This window comes from Lissotriton helveticus, chromosome 2_1, assembly GCF_964261635.1.
Source record: "Lissotriton helveticus chromosome 2_1, aLisHel1.1, whole genome shotgun sequence".
Classification (NCBI taxonomy): Eukaryota; Metazoa; Chordata; class Amphibia; order Caudata; family Salamandridae; genus Lissotriton; species Lissotriton helveticus.
In genome coordinates, this window is record NC_136059.1 from 801597746 (window position 1) to 801614626 (window position 16881).

The 16881-nt window shown below is 44.9% G+C and overlaps 1 protein-coding gene across 1 annotated transcript in view; it reads right to left on the reverse strand.

The window, feature by feature from the left end:
• Window positions 1–6690: 6690 nt before the first annotated feature.
• The window catches only part of CDO1 (cysteine dioxygenase type 1), a 105889-nt gene continuing 95698 nt past the window's right edge, over window positions 6691–16881 (reverse strand). Inside the window, exons 3-5 of the mRNA XM_078675539.1 lie at window positions 12863–13020; window positions 10067–10236; window positions 6691–7319 (exon numbers count right to left, since the gene is read on the reverse strand). Of these exons, the coding sequence (XP_078531665.1) occupies window positions 7287–7319; window positions 10067–10236; window positions 12863–13020 (361 nt within the window). The 3' untranslated portion in view covers window positions 6691–7286. The remainder of the gene's footprint in view (window positions 7320–10066; window positions 10237–12862; window positions 13021–16881) is intronic.

A 16881-nucleotide genomic window follows, 5' to 3' on the forward strand; every position in this document is an offset into this window, starting at 1 on the left:
GCTTCACGGCAGATTACGTTTCCAGATATGGATCAGTCCTTTTCCCGCCACCCGCGGTAAAGGAGAGGAGCAGTGGAGGTAATTTACCTCTCTCTTGGGCATTCTGCACTTGCAGTTTAGCCCCTGTACTATTGACTTTGGCGCAGGAGGCTGTGGCAGTCTGAGGAGACCCGAGGGGAGTCCGAGTGCACTTGGGACACTGTACCATGACATCACCCTGCTCATTCAGTGCATTCGGCCGGACCAACACAACCCCCCACAGATTCACCTCACCATTCCGGGTTACCTGCATTACAAGGCATCCTGGGAGCTGTAGTCCGGAGCATGGAAAACGGACTGCACCAGCTGAGCTGCATCACTTAGGGGGAGTGGCGAACTTGTGCACACCGTGAAAACGGCAACAGGGAAGAACTTCATGTCATGCTGATGCTGGGCGCTGACGAAGGCACACGCCGAAATGCATTCGCCGCCATCAGTTCTGTTACCGGGTGAATAAAGGCTGCCTCTCCTGTTCTCCTCTGGGCTCCCGACTGCTTCTTCTTTCCAGTTGAAGCATTTCTTCATATTGTTCGTGCGGTTTCCAGTAACGCACTTCGGACAGCCCCTGCCACGTTTTGGGTTTGGACTTCTACTGGTGTGCTTCACGGCAGATTACGTTTCCAGATATGGATCAGTCCTTTTCCCGCCACCCGCGCTAAAGGAGAGGAGCAGTGGAGGTAATTTACCTCTCTCTTGGGCATTCTGCACTTGCAGTTTAGCCCCTGTACTATTGACTTTGGCGCAGGAGGCTGTGGCAGTCTGAGGAGACCCGAGGGGAGTCCGAGTGCACTTGGGACACTGTACCATGACATCACCCTGCTCATTCAGTGCATTCGGCCGGACCAACACAACCCCCCACAGATTCACCTCACCATTCCGGGTTACCTGCATTACAAGGCATCCTGGGAGCTGTAGTCCGGAGCATGGAAAACGGACTGCACCAGCTGAGCTGCATCACTTAGGGGGAGTGGCGAACTTGTGCACACCGTGAAAACGGCAACAGGGAAGAGCTTCATGTCATGCTGATGCTGGGCGCTGACGAAGGCACACGCCGAAATGCATTCGCCGCCATCAGTTCTGTTACCGGGTGAATAAAGGCTGCCTCTCCTGTTCTCCTCTGGGCTCCCGACTGCTTCTTCTTTCCAGTTGAAGCATTTCTTCATATTGTTCGTGCGGTTTCCAGTAACGCACTTCGGACAGCCCCTGCCACGTTTTGGGTTTGGACTTCTACTGGTGTGCTTCACGGCAGATTACGTTTCCAGATATGGATCAGTCCTTTTCCCGCCACCCGCGGTAAAGGAGAGGAGCAGTGGAGGTAATTTACCTCTCTCTTGGGCATTCTGCACTTGCAGTTTAGCCCCTGTACTATTGACTTTGGCGCAGGAGGCTGTGGCAGTCTGAGGAGACCCGAGGGGAGTCCGAGTGCACTTGGGACACTGTACCATGACATCACCCTGCTCATTCAGTGCATTCGGCCGGACCAACACAACCCCCCACAGATTCACCTCACCATTCCGGGTTACCTGCATTACAAGGCATCCTGGGAGCTGTAGTCCGGAGCATGGAAAACGGACTGCACCAGCTGAGCTGCATCACTTAGGGGGAGTGGCGAACTTGTGCACACCGTGAAAACGGCAACAGGGAAGAACTTCATGTCATGCTGATGCTGGGCGCTGACGAAGGCACACGCCGAAATGCATTCGCCGCCATCAGTTCTGTTACCGGGTGAATAAAGGCTGCCTCTCCTGTTCTCCTCTGGGCTCCCGACTGCTTCTTCTTTCCAGTTGAAGCATTTCTTCATATATATATATATATATATATACCTATTTTTTTATTTCACTTAACGTTGTAACGTCATAACCTTTTACATGTCTTTTTCTCCTCAGCTCAGGACTGCGGGCCTTCCTTACTAGGTCAGATACATGGCTAACACAGGGTTAATTCACACAGATATTAAGAGCAGCGTAGAATACCATAAACAAGGAAACCCAATAGTTTGCATTGAAAGAGTCTATCCCTCCTTACTCTGGCAGAAATATCCAACAAAATCATTGCGAGTTTGAACATGCATTGTCAAAGCCAATAGGGCTTGCCTTGTGACTTTAGGCTTTGCCAGTGACTTATAGTGATGAGTTACAGCATCGGTAAAAAGTAAAATGCCTTTTGGCAATGCCGTCCAGAATCAGAAAACAAAAATGCATCATGACAAGATGCGCACAGCCCCAATGCATCATAACACTACCAACACCCGTGTCATTCAGTAGAATACACATGCTTGATGTGTCATGCAAGAACGTGCCTACTGAATGAGGCGGGTGGTATTTTCTTTTTTTATTACTGATTTAAAATAAAAATATAGCTGGGTGAGGGGATGAGAGTGGGGAAAAAGCAACACGCGAGGAGAGAGCAACAGCGAGTGTGGGGGTTTGGGGGCAAGAGAGACAGCGGCACGCAAGAGAGACAGCAGCAGAAACAGCAATACAAACAAGAGACAGCAGCACGCAAGAGAGACAGCAGCATGCAGGAGAGACTGCAACACCCAAGAGAGAAACACAGAAAGCAGTGGTGGGTATTAGCACGTAAGGGAGACACTTGACCACTACCTGCACTGTCATGGAGTGCTTAACAAGAGAAAAAGCAGTTCCCTAAAAGTGAGAAGTGGAAGGATACAAGTCAGCCAATCAAATGGAAGGTAAAGAATCTATGCTCCAGGAATAGGAAAAAACAGGAAGAGGAAGGAAAGCCATTGATATAAGAAACAAGCAAATGAGTTACAATAATGCCATAATGCCAACCAATGGAAGCAGTGGGTAGTCTCTCAGCTTGCTGTAAACTCTTGGTACTATCCACAAAAGGTCTTTTGCAACCACAAAACCTAAAAGCCTTCTCGTAAGCGAGACCAAGAAGAAAAGGCCAGGAGCTCCACTGACCAGTGTTGCGTTTGTTTTGGAATTATCATGTTGGTGCACTATTCAAATTAAAGAGTTTATAAATGCTGTTAAATGGTTGGGTAATTCTCATGCACTAAAAACTTTTATTGCAGCTAAGAGTTGCATGGGAACAACCAGACAATGCCCATGGAACGCCTACCCAGGGCAGAGTAACGAAACATAGCGATTTGATCTGCGTTGCATTAATCCAGGTTTTTGGAGCCACTCAAAGTGGCTATGCATAGCTTAAAAAATCTTACTTACGGTTTGTGTCGCTCTTGCACCACAGTATGTGGTGCAAGAGCCATGTAAACAGGGTCATAAATATGGTCCTTGGTTGAAAGCACACTTTCCAATGACGGAATGGGATTTCTTTCGACACAGCCGAACCATCCGTCTTATTCATAGCAACATCATAGCCCAGTAAGCTTCCACTGAAGCCTCACACAGGCAGCAACAACAAAAACATCTTTAATGACACACCCTACAACCACATTAAACTAAAACCAATGCTGATTTCATGCCATCCGCTATTTCCCTTGGACACCCACCAAAATTCATGGAGGTACTCAAGGTATTCCCATTGTAGTGCAGGGCTCAGAAGGAGACGGCCTAAAGGTACTGGGGCACATGCTTGGCTTGAAAGTATAAAGATGAAAAAGAGGGAAGGACCAAAATCAAGATCTGCCCCAGCGAAAGTGCATGGGAACAGGACAGTCCAGATTGCAAGAAGTCACCTGGGGGATAGCAGAGTGAAGAGATGCAGGGAGAAATTGAGCAAAAGGAGAAAGACCAGGTATCCCCTTTAGAAGGTACAAGAGTGGAGAATGAAGTCAGAAGAGAAAATGCATGGCAACTGGGTTTCAGTGGTGTCATTAGCCAGCCCCTGTGCATGCATTGGCAAGAACTGCCCAGGTGACTTTGTGGTGGTGAAAAAAGGGAAGAATGGGAAATGGCTTATAGGCAGGAAGTATCTTTGCTGAAATACACCTTCAACAAGTCAAGAGGGCACTCGTGAGACAAGACGAGATTCACTTTTACATCCAATCTCTCCCTAACCCCCACAGATATAGGGATTTAAAGGTTGTAGGTGTCTGTCGACCACACAGCCCTATCACAATCACAGAAAAGGATGGGCTCAGGACCATACTGACAGAGAGAGGTGGCACATTGGGGTACAAAAGGGATTAAAGCTCCTCCCACAGCTCCCAGATGTAGACTCTCCATATCCCAGAGGGCTCAACATTGAAGCAGCAGACCCGGACGTGAGACTCTAGAGACTATCCCTGCCAGACTGCCCTACGGGCCAATTCAACCCTGTATACTGAGAATACAGTAACCTTTCGATTGGTAGTGGCACCTCCCCAAAGCCACAATTAGTGAACGGATGCACTCCTGTTTTTTTTTGTCAATGTACAGAGTCCACAAGTTTTCAGTAATGCTTAGAGCAAAGATCTGGCGTTTGGCTAGTTGCTTGCTCTGCCCCCCCCTCCCCACCCCACCATTGTAAAATACTGAAAAACTGGTTGCGTGTGGTTTTGCGCCACCAAACGATCGCACAGCCTTGTACGCAGTTTACACAAGAAACCAGTTTTCCATCAGAATTCAATTAATTTTTAATCCATATTACTTTTCAAATCTTTTCAACAATTTCTCCATTTGCATCAAAGGTGACATGATTCCATTTTTGAAAATACTAAAGAATTGCCCATCCAGGCCTTATTCAAAAGCACGCTAGAATGCCCAGTTCATTCAGGACAGCCACACCTTTATTCACCCAATGAACTTCAGGCTATTGAAGCCCTTCCTCAGGGGTATCGGTCTTGATTACAACGCTCTAACAAGCAGCATGTCCACCTCTCCCATATTCCGAGAGCTCCGTTTTAAAATAGCATCTCGCCCCTTCACTGGTGTCAAAGCCACACAACCTGTAGGAGTCAGTGGAAAATAAATCCGTGAGGGTATCCAGGCGCTGAACAGGTGAGTAGCATGAGCTTGTACCCAGCTGTGTCTTTGATGTACTGTGGGGTTAGTTGAAAAGCCATGTGTTTAGATTCTTGCGGAATTTGAGAAGGGAAGGCGCGGTCCTGCTGTGTTAGGGGAGGTTATTCCAGGACTTGGCAGTGATGTATGAAAATTAACGACCTCCGGCTCTGCTTCTGTGGATGCAAGGGGGACATGAGAGTGACGCCGAGTGCAGTTGTCTGGTGGGTTAGTAGACGTGTAGGTAGTAGTAGGCGGGTACTATGTTGTGAAGAGCCTTGAATGCTTGGATGAGAAGCATGAGCTGACTACATTTATGGATGGGGAGCCAATGGAGCTCTCTAAGGTGAAGAGATATATGGGACCTGCGAGGAAGGTTGAGGATCACTTTGGCAGTGGCGGCAAGCACGATTCAGAAGGAGGGGGCAGTTCTGGATGAGGAGAAGCAGGGTTTAAAAATAAAATGTAAAAATAATTACCTTCTCCTGCGTCTCTCCTCTGTAGTCCTCCCTCGCTGGCCTGAACAGGAAGCACACCCAGGCTTTCAGTCAGTCAATCACAACTCTGCCATAGCAGCGTTGTGATTGGTCTGAACACTGTGTTTCGGCACTCTGACGCTGACTTGGAGCCTGGGCATGTTCTCCACGCAGGCTTTAATGCTGCCTGCGTGGAGAACATGTGAAGTATTCAAGAATGTTTGGCCGGCCCAAGAGGGCTGGCCAAGCAGTCATTGCACACTTAGGAGGGTGCTACCACTCCTCCCGTACCCCTACCCCCTCATGTAAAGCTGCAGCAGTAGGAGAAAATAAAGGGAAATAAAAATGATGTTTCGCTGCTAAAAAAGTGGGCGACGCTCCTCCGGGTTAGCGGAGGAGCCACCACTGGTTCTGAATGGGCTGGAGTCTGGTTATGAGGTGGGTTGAGATTCCGGTAGAGAGTGTTGCCATAGTCTAGTCTGCTTGTAATGAGGGCTCATGTGACGGTATGTTTGGTGGTCTGGGTGATCCACTTGAAGACCGTACACAGCATTCATGGATGGTAGATTGCATATAAAAATAGGCGTGGCCAGGAAGGGAAAGGGTCAGACCACATCTGTGGGCACCTACTAGGGATGGCAAACGCGTCCAGCTTCAGTTCACCAATGCTCAAACTAGGCGTACCTGATGTGGTATGTATTTGGCGAGATGGCTGGACAGCGGAGGCCAAGGCTTAAATCTGAGGTACGAGCATGGATGCGGGGATGACAGAAGGAAAGAAGAAAACAAATGAGTCAAATGAAAGGATGGGGCAGGCTTGGGAAGGCAGTGAATAGACAAGGACATGGCAACAATGGGAGGCAATAACGTACACATCAAGCGGAGGGAAGCACTAGTCCACAAAAATAGGAGGATTACAGGCCGCCCAGTTAATAGAAAACCACTCACCAGCATGCTACCATCACCAAATGCTTTCCCCCCAAATGACCAGAAGACCCACCACCAACCTTGCCACCACCCAATCTCCTCTCAGCATCATACTTCATCTCATGTTCCTTGCTCCTACATACATATTGCCATATGTAGGTTTGTCACTGCACAGATTCATCCGACTATGCCAGGCGAGGTGGCCTAGCCTAGCTCCAGGTCCGCCCATTATTCTCATGTCCCTAGCTAGCTAACTTTGAATTGCAAGAGGTCGTTGCATTAATGCCATGAAGCACACAGCTTTTTCTGAAAAATAAAACAACGTTCAAAGACCATTGTACACAAAAGGGAATTTATTGCATTTAAATACAATGCGAATTTAAAAATTCTATTCCTTCGGAAAAATAAAATGCAGGTTACAATCAATCTTTTTGAGGAAATTGCTAAAGCCTGCAAAGTACATTTAATACATGGTTGCAACGTTGTATCAAGACAGAGTTTTCCAAGGCTGGTAAGGTTAGTGAACTACATTTTAAAAATACCCTGTCCATGATGGCTAATTACGGCATAGACAGTACATAATGATCATGCAAACATTACAAATGGCAAATAAAAGCAGAAACTTGTTATTAGACGAATTCCCCTTTACAGTACCAATACAATGAAAGTATTTCATTAATAGTGTCTTTAAAGTAGATCAAAGAGACAGGATCTAATGCCTTACACCTGCTGGTGGACCCAGTGGCTTATGTTGTTACTCCAAACAGGATTAAGAGTAGACCAATTGGAGCCATTATCAAACTGTCCTACTGTCGCGATACCCGACATACAAGTGGTGCTGTTCAGCAGCTTGGTAACAACTGTAACATAGTCTCCACGGCATGGCCAGCCCCAGTAGTGCAGGGAGCTGCAGCTTTCTAATCTTCAGAAGTTAGTTATTCTCCTGAGTTGCAACTGTTGAGGCCTATGACAAAAAAAACAAAATCACAATTAACACAGATAACACCATTATTAAGGTGTCTGTTGGTATGCTTGTTTCAAGAACAAGCAATAGTTTAATCTCCACATGGCATATCTCACCCCGGCTTTTGCTTTATTTTATTTTTTTGCAGTAGTGCAGTTTGTGAACATCATTTTTGTTGTACGTTTTGTGGGACTAAAAAACGTACAACAAAATGCAGTTTGTCAATCAGGCCCAGCGTGCTCAAGTTCTTCTTGAATATTATGAAATCATTGAAAACTTGAAGCCACCCTCTTTGATAATACAGGCAAACATCCAAAACGAAACCTAAAGAAATGCAGCATAAGTCAAGGCAATTCATCACAGCGACAGCAATGAATCCTGGCTACTTCCAATGGCTGCGGTTTCATTTTGAGCTCATCTAAATCATCATCAAAGCTCTGTTTTTTACCTTGCTGTTGAAACATTTTTAACAGATTGTTAATTTTTGTATAAGAACCCAGATTCTAGAGTTAAAATAGTACCTAAAATAAGTATTGGCAACCTCTTGTTTCATACCTTGTAGGAACGAACTGGTACCAGTGGTACAAATAGACCAACACGTCTGTAGTAGGATCAGTACTGTCTTCTCTTACAGGGCTACCATTCCTAATTCCAGCCAGAATATCAAGGCTAGAATAGGGGCTCAGACCCCACCAAGAAGCCGCAAACTGCCATTTTCCATTTAGTATGGTCTCGGAGATCTCGATCCCCCAGGCCGCTGCCCCACATATCCAATTTGGAAGTATTACATTTGCTTTGATTGCGATAAGCTACTGGAGATGTTGAATTTTTAGCTCAAATCCTAAAGAATTTCTGCAAGCAATTACAAGTATGGTAAGTTAGCCAATGGCAAAAAAGCTTACTCTAAACTATTCCAAAACTAAGGCGACTCACGGATCAAAGAACCTAAACACATTGTATATTATTGGGTCTAAATTAGAAATAGTTGATCGTTTTGTGTGTTTAGTGGGTGATCTTTCATTGTCACCATAACTAAAACAAGCATTGTGAAACTGTTACTACTCAGTCCATCCACTTTACCGCCTTGATTATCACGGTGTGCTTTAGTATTCCCTTTTAGATAAAATCAACAAATCTATTTGAGATTATACAATCCTGTTTTTAACTCAAGTGTGTACATCTGCTGATACTATCCTATCTAACCTTACGCCTTCCAATGCGGTCACCTTTGTCCACACAGTTGTCTCTTCCGCGTGCCACAGCACTTTCGCAATCTTTCTGTGAAGCGATGGGGACACTGCCTAGGGCCCATGCCATATTTCTTAGTCATGTGTGGATCAAGGACACAGCTTGGCCGGTCATGCCCTGTTGTTTCACTCGCTCCTCAGCGGAAAGGACATTGACCAGCATGGTGTGTTTGTAACTGTGCAAACATATGACGCAAGTTACAGGTTCCACCCTGATGCTGCTAATCTGAATTCAACTAATCTGGCACCATCTTAGATTGGAAAGGGCACTGTGTACACATTGAAAGAGCACTGATACAGAAGTTTGAGAACAGAAAAAAAATCTGCGTCAAAACCTCAACAATTCAGGGAATGTAGGAGATAATACACCCGGTAAGTTACGCAAAACATGTACCTTTACAGAAACATGGACAAAACGTGTTAATGGACATCAATATTTGTCATATAAACTCCAAAGAGTTTGGTGAGTGGGATTCTGTTGGTGTAGTGTATTATGTGGCATATTCGTTGGGGAATATTTCGGATGTCACAGACGCAGCATGAGTAGACAGGGGCACAGAGAGAAGGGTATTTACCATCTCAAAGCAGTGACACAGATTCTGTCCTCGGGTCCCTACGTGTGTTATATATAGGCAGACTTTGAGTTCCCTTGGTAGTAGGAAATTATGTTTAAATATAGAGATTGATGTACGAGTACTTTACTTCCAATGTCAGTCTAACCGATTATACTCAGATTTACCAAAGTATTTGGTTTTCCAATCCAACCTGACCAAAATTTTCAGGCAGACTGCACTTAACGGCTGCATTAATTCTGAACCTGATTTATTAGAACAGTACAGACATACAGAGTCAGAGCAGGTGAACCTGGAACAAGCAGGAAATGTTGTGTCACTCCTGAAACCCAACGCTTATACTAATCCACCACTAATCCTGTTTTGTGTTCAGGCGTAGCAAGCACTAGATAAATGCAAACCCTTCCCTCTTCCATCCCTCCACTATCCTTTTCAATCCAAAGAACACTAACATGTCCAACGCTTAAATTAATTTCATATTTCCCCAGAATACTTCACTACTAATCTTTTAGTTCCGGAGTAGCGTGCTACTCGCCTAAAAGTGCTTCAACATCTCATCAGGGGTAGCAAGGGCTAAATGAATGCAAACCTTTTCCCTCTTCTATCCCTCCACTATCCTTCTCAATCCAAATAACAGACCACTCAAATTAATTTCATATTTCACTATGCTAATTCACCACTAATCCTTTATTGGTTCCGGGGTAGCATGCTATTTGCAGAAAAAGCGATTTGACTCCTCGGCAGGGGTAGTAAGCACTATATAAATGCAAATACAATACAATGTAAACTTGAGTTTTCTCAATGGCTTCTGGGTGCACCCCACCGTGCCATTATTCTTAAGACTGGTCAGTACCGACCTAGACCCTGATGATTCCTTCCATTCTAACATGACAAGTATTTGTTAAAAACCCCATTCCCGTCAACTTACAAAAGGCGTCCTGGTTCCATAAGTGCTCCAAAACGTCATCTTGACTTTACTTTTGTGGCCCGTTCTTTGATCAAAGGTTTGGCAGCTGTCAAAGGGTGGACTGTACAAATGGAGGCTGACGGCAGGCTCTGTGTGACTGGAATTCTCCACGCGATGAAGACCAATGGAGTCTGGAGAAAGGACGAGAGCAGAGGTTAGTGGGAATGTGACGGCTGGCTGAATGAGAAGTGCAAGAAACCAAGCGGTGGCTAATGGCCCACCATGCAATCCACAGCAAGATACAGTCTAGATGTGAATTACAAACCCTCTGAAAACTCAATGAAAAGAGGCTTTCAAGGACCCAACAGTTTCAGCCCTCTGCCTTCAGTCTGAAGGCTACGGAGGAGGGGATTTGGGGTAAAGGCACACTGCATGCGCTAAATTCCTCCAACCTCCCACCGCCCCCGTCTGGCATCCAACTGATGAGGTTCTAATGAAGCCCACAGACGTTTCAAAGCCAAGGCACGGTTTGTGATTAGTCAGAAAAGGAAAAAAACATGTATTGAAGCAGATTTTGAGTTCCATTTGTATGGAGGCTATACATCCCCACATAATTTGGATAGTGTTAAACTGGGACAGAAAGTAGGCCGTGGCACAAAAATAAATGTCCAACCCTTCCATTAGTGAATTTGATACCTATGAAAAGTGGCCCATGCTTGCAAATTGGGGCAGTTCTGAACTTGTAAAAACACGTTGTATGCTTGTTTTGTAAAGTTTGGAAGACTGAGTGAATTTGAACTGGTGCAGGGAATTATTTTTTAATAACAGGGAAATCAACTTAAAAAAAACAGTCCCACAGTCAAAAACCGTCTTACACACTACTGCCTTGTCAGACCAGCCCATAAGGCAATGCCTGATTGCCCATTAGGGCAGTCCGACCCTAAAGGAATGGCTGCTTCTGGAGAGAAGATATCCAGATTTTTTCTTTGAAGGTGATGTGACTTGTCATCCCTGCTCTGTCAAAGAAAGGAGAATCGTGTACATTTTATTCGTGGAAGGAACTAAATAAAAATCGCGTTTGAAAATCAAAGATTCCTCATGAGGTCTGCACTTCACCAGATTTACTTTCCAGTTATTCAAATCTTGTGCCTTTTCTGCCATCTCTTCTGTCTCAGAGTGTATCATCATCCTTGTCTTCTTCTCTAGTGTCGCCAATTAGACCTTTTTTCCGCGCACAAAACACTGGACCGGCCAATTCTCAGCGTGGTGCTGCCAGCAGCAAGGTTTATGACTCTGGTGGGCACCATGAGAGGCAGAGAGTGTGGAAACTATTCCCTCCTTTCTAGCAAAGAAAGCCAGCCACCGTGTATAAAGAAACCTCAACCCACTGTATAACACCATGTTAAAATCACCCACTAGGTAGCTGCTACTCCCATTTAATAGAGATAATGCTGAAGCCAAGCATCCACCTATGATGGCAACAATGTTGGATGCTATTGGGGCTGCCTGACCCTACCTTTGTCTACTTCTTCCTTAATGCCAGTAATCTAAATGTCATTTGAAGGGGATGCAGTGTCATTGTGCATGATGCAGAAGCATATGAAGTGGGTACCCTCTGTTTTCTCGTCTATGCCTAAAATGCATATTATAAATACTCGTCTCGGGATTAGTTTTCTGTGGCCTTACATCTGCTCTGTGTATACTTATCCTCCCCTTCAATTTATAAGTATCCTGGTACAGAATGCTACGGGAGATGTGGTTTTGTCCTACTTGCAGGTAGGAAAAGGCAATAGGGACTCAGGTTGAGATGCTAACAGCACAGATAACAAAAGACCCCACTTTAATGAACATACATATTCGTAAACTTGCTTACAGTGTACTCCAAATTGGGAAATGGCCTTTACAACGTGGGTTTGAGCACGCGTACCGTTTCCCCGCGAGTGGAACAATGCTTGCCTTAACCACGCATATGCCTTAATCAGGCAGTCGGTGTTCTAGGTGTCTGAGCGGTTGTGCGGGGAGAGGATCCGGATGGAATGCGTAAGGAAGAAGGACCAGGAGGAGGGGTGGTAAACTGGGCTGGGGCAGGAGGAGGTTTTAGGGATGGGGATTGGTTTTAGGCCCTATCGACCGAGGTAGTTTTTAGGGTAATGGGCCAGATTTTAAGGCCAAGGGCATAGGAGAGGCCGGTGTTCAGGGGAGGGGGGGATAGTTTTTAGGGCTCAAGGCGGGAGTGCTGGAGAGGGGTAGTTTTTCTGGCTAGGGGTGGGTTTTAGGGCTCAGGGTAGTTAATAGGGCTGGGACAGGGAGACTACAATGAAGGAGGGATGCATTTTAGTGCTCGGGCTGGGGGGTCTGGTGTGGGATCTTTACCACACATATACCTTCACCATCTTGCGTTTACAGCGAAATTAGTTGTAAGCGCATGTGTGGTAAAGATGCGGTCGTTGTAAGGATCACGTCGTTTAGGCATCCCTTGAAAGTGGGATGTATGTCTGTATGTAGCAGATTTATAAAGCGCAGGAATCACCCCCGAAGCTGCATCTCCGCGCTGCCGAAGAGCGAGAGTCAAACAGGCACAAATTACTACAGCTTAAACTTTGAATACTTCCGTCTTCAGGAGTTTTCTGAAGCGGATGTGGCTGGGGCATTTACGTAGGTCATCCGACCTACGTAATACAGCTTGTGCATAGAATGAATACACAAAATGTGTAGCTGACAAATTAAGAGATAAAAACCTTTGTGAGGCGTTAACATAATTCTGCTTCCATCCAGGAGTTGCCCAGTTCTTTTTTTTAACAAAACGTCCAAACTCACCACTGATGTAAGCGCACTGATTGTTCTTCAAAATGCGTTCAGATTTCTTCGACATTTCGCCCTTCGTTTTCTCATCTGGCCACTCGAAAAGAGTTTCCTTCAGGTTTCCCTCCAGCATCTTCATGAAGCAGTGCGAGTCTGTGTGGTCATGGATACTGCTGCAGGGGTGCAAAGAGAGGGCATCAGTACTGCTGAACGCGCACAACTATGGCTTAGAAAGAAAAAGAAACATCAACACAAATGGATATCGATTCAGTGAATGCATGATTAACAACTTTACAATGTCATGCATGGACAGGTATGCACTGCCATGATTCGCACGTCACTAGAAGATATGCCTGGTGGACATTCCAGTGTTAGACTAGGCTTCCTGACCTTTTGCTACATCCGTTCAGGGACTTCTAGCCTCTTGGAACACATTCTGAACATGGTTTTATTAAAGACCTGTGTCAGATTTTGTAATAGCCAGTATGCTATTAATTCGAAAGACAACTTTTTCCAGAACTCTTGATTTTACGGCATATATCAATACTAATTTACAACATCCTGGAAACCTTTCTGGATTTGATTCACGTTGCAGATACATGCTTGCTCTTGCCATTGTGTGTGCTCCTGTGTGATTGCCAGGATTCATGGGCACATATGACAACCTAGGGGATATTTTGTGTCCACAGTGAGGATTTGTTTATGTTACTTTTTATACCATCAAAAGGCACCATACCCACAGACCCTGCCTTTGTGTGTGTATTCTTCGTGTGGATATTAGCAGTCAGTACCTGTGCAGCAATTATACATGAGGAATGTACGAAGCTTCTGTCTTACTGTGTGGAGCTCCTTGGTGCTTTACCCCACATCCCTTTATTATTAATGTTGTTGTAAGTATAAATTGTACATCCTGGGTGTTAGTTATTTTGAATTGCCTCTTGAGTGCATGTTTTTTCTTAGCATAGATTGCCTCTGTTACCCTCTGCAGAGCTTCTCCATTGAATCAGTTCTGTGATTTCAGTGATCAATATTTACTTCACTTTGTCTACCCTGCCACCAGTCCTTGCCAGATCCGAAGGGCTTTGCCAGACCCTTGACACACCTACGGTGGTATCTCTGAGGAGACTAAATTACTGAGAAGCAGGTTTTACAATAGGTGGCATTTCTAATATATGGGTCTATCAGAATATAAAGGTTTCTAGTCCTATGAACAATTAATGGTTCTCCTGCTCAATCACTGGCTAGGCAAAGTGGAGACTCTCTGGGTAAGCAGTGAAGGTTTCATTGTTTTTATACGAATATTGTGCAATGGGAAATGTTATTGTGACAGTACAGTGTGTTTGTTCTGACTGGCAGCTTCCAGATTCAAGAGAAATATGCAAGTTAAGCACTCATTATTATGTACAAAGCCTGACGTCTACAGGTTTAAACATAGATAGGGCTGTCTCAGACCACACTTATTCCAAGGTTAGTAAATTGATAACCACTGAATTGAGTAATAGTAACACCGGGGTTGGAAAATGGCCCTCTCTGAAGGGTCACCCAAACCCTTTGCCTTCCTCCTCTTTTTCTGACATAGTTGGCGTTAGAACTCTGCACACTTTACCACTGCAAACTAGTGCTAAAGTGCATGTGCTCTCTTCTCTAAACATGGTGTCATTAGTTTACGCCTGTTTGGCATATCTGATTTACTTGTAAAGTGGTATACCATATACCCAGGGCCTGTAAATTAAATGGTACTAGTGGGCATGCTGCACTGATTGTGCCACACACAAAAGTAGCCTTTCATACATATCCCAGGCCTGCCACTGCAGGGCCCATGTGTGCAGTTTACTGCCCCTTCGTCTTGGCATTTAAAACTACTTTCCAAGTTTGAAACTCCCCTTTTATTACACATAAGTCACCCCTACAGTAGGCCCTTGTTAGCCCTAAGGTCAGGGTGTTGTGTAGATGAAAGGTAGGACATGTTCTGGTATGTTCTGCATGTCCTGGTAGTGACAAACATCCTATTTCGTTTTTCACTACTGAGGCCTACTCCTCTCATAGGTTAGCATTGGGAATTTGTTAATACACTTTTAAGCTGTGATTCCTAATCAGAGAATAGTGGCTTTTTCATGTTTCGCATATTTGGAATGGTAATGACAAGGCCTCCTTACGGGTGAAGTTGGACTTAACATTACTGTTTTAGGAATGCCATTTTTAGAAAGTGGACGCTGCCTGTCTCCAATATAAGCCTAGGCTGGGTGACAGCCACACTCTGTGCATTCCCTCTAGATAGCCACAACGGAGGAAAGATAGGCTTATAACTTTTGGCTTGGGCTATGGGAATGCATTGTTGATTTCAGAGAATGACACATTACTGGCTAAACTACAGGTCGTTCATAATACTGCAGCCCGGTTGATCTGTAACTTACCTGCTAAGTCACCATACTAAAATAATTACATTAACTGCCCATTAAAAAACAGGGAATCTTCAAACTCTTTGGCTTGACTCACAGGGCCCTGTTTCAGTCTCAGCCCGTGTTCCTTTGTTCAAAACTGAATTACTATCTGCCTTCCAGACAGTTAAGATGTTCTAATAAAGCCTGTCTGCAGATCACACGTATTCGTACTGCCAGATTTGGCGGTAGAGCTTTCTCAATTTTAGCTCCATGCCATTGGAACAAATTTCCGTTCCATATCTGCACTTGCCCCAATCTCATAGGAAAGACCGTCTAGAACAACCACGTTTTTAGCATCTTTTTAAAATTCATGCCTGTTCAGTGCCGCACCAAGATATTCCTTTGGTATAAGTCGTGAGTAATACTAAGTTCCTATAACATATAGGTGTGTCTGAGTACCCATCTACATACATCTGCATTCTGATGGCCTTGCCTGGGCAGGATGGAAGGGAGGGTCTGACACTTGAAAAGGCAGTGTCCTGTCCCCACACAAAGGACTGATTCCTCCCCACAGACAGCCTGGCAGGCTGGTCTGGGTTGAAAGGGATTCTTGAGTACTTCAGAGAGCTACTTTGAAGTCACCCCTCACATCAAAAGCACTTTTGGGTAAAAGTAATGGGTCTCTAACCCCATCAGAACAGACACTAGTGGACGTTGTGCCAGAAGAACTGCTGTGGTGCTTCAAGGACTCAGCTACACTGCTGATCTGGAAGGCCTGGTTTTCAGTTTGTAGCCCTGCTGCCTGCTCTCTGACTCTGCTGAAGGAGAGCTGGACTCTGCTTTCACTCCAAATGATCTCCAAGGGCTTGTTGGCTTGCCTCCTGTTGCTTAAGACTCAGGGATATCAAATTCTCTACCCCTGCTCTTGTACCTGTCTCCCTGGAAGTGGCCCAGATACTTGCAACCTTTTGAAGGTTTATAACACCAAGTGCATCCCTATTGCCTCCTATGGAGCTGCCCTGTGGGGTTATGTTAATCAAGAAAAAATCCAAAGGGTAGAAAACAGGCTAATTAGAACATTGCTCTCAGTGCCAAAATCGTCCCCCACATTTTCTATCCATGAGGAAGTAGGTTTGGGTTACATCACAGACAAGCTGAATTTGGCACCTCTTTTATTATGGGCAAGGACATGGCTGAATCCAAAATTAACTTTAAACCATCTTATTCTGGAGGACGTCATGTCCTTGGACCATGCTATGAAAATACCCTGGTTGAAGTTTTTAAAAAACACTTTTTCAGCTTTGGGTAGAGAGGAACTTTTCTTATTCCCTCGCAATATTAAGAGAGAGGACGTAAGGTGGATTAAAGTCCATTTTACAGATAGGGTCCGCCTTAGTAGAGAGGGGAGGCAAATGATGAAACCATTCATAAGAGCCCATGCTATGTTAATTACTACCCCAACCCTGGAACCATATTTGAATTTTGTTACAAAACCCCTTCACAGATTTTTATTAACAAGATTCAGGTTTAATTTAATCCAATTCTCTCTCGGTTACTACCCTTCATGGAATCACCCGAAAGATGCACCCCCTTGTGACTGTGATAAATTTTCTGAGCAGGATACCATGCATTTTACGATGTTTTGTGAGTTTT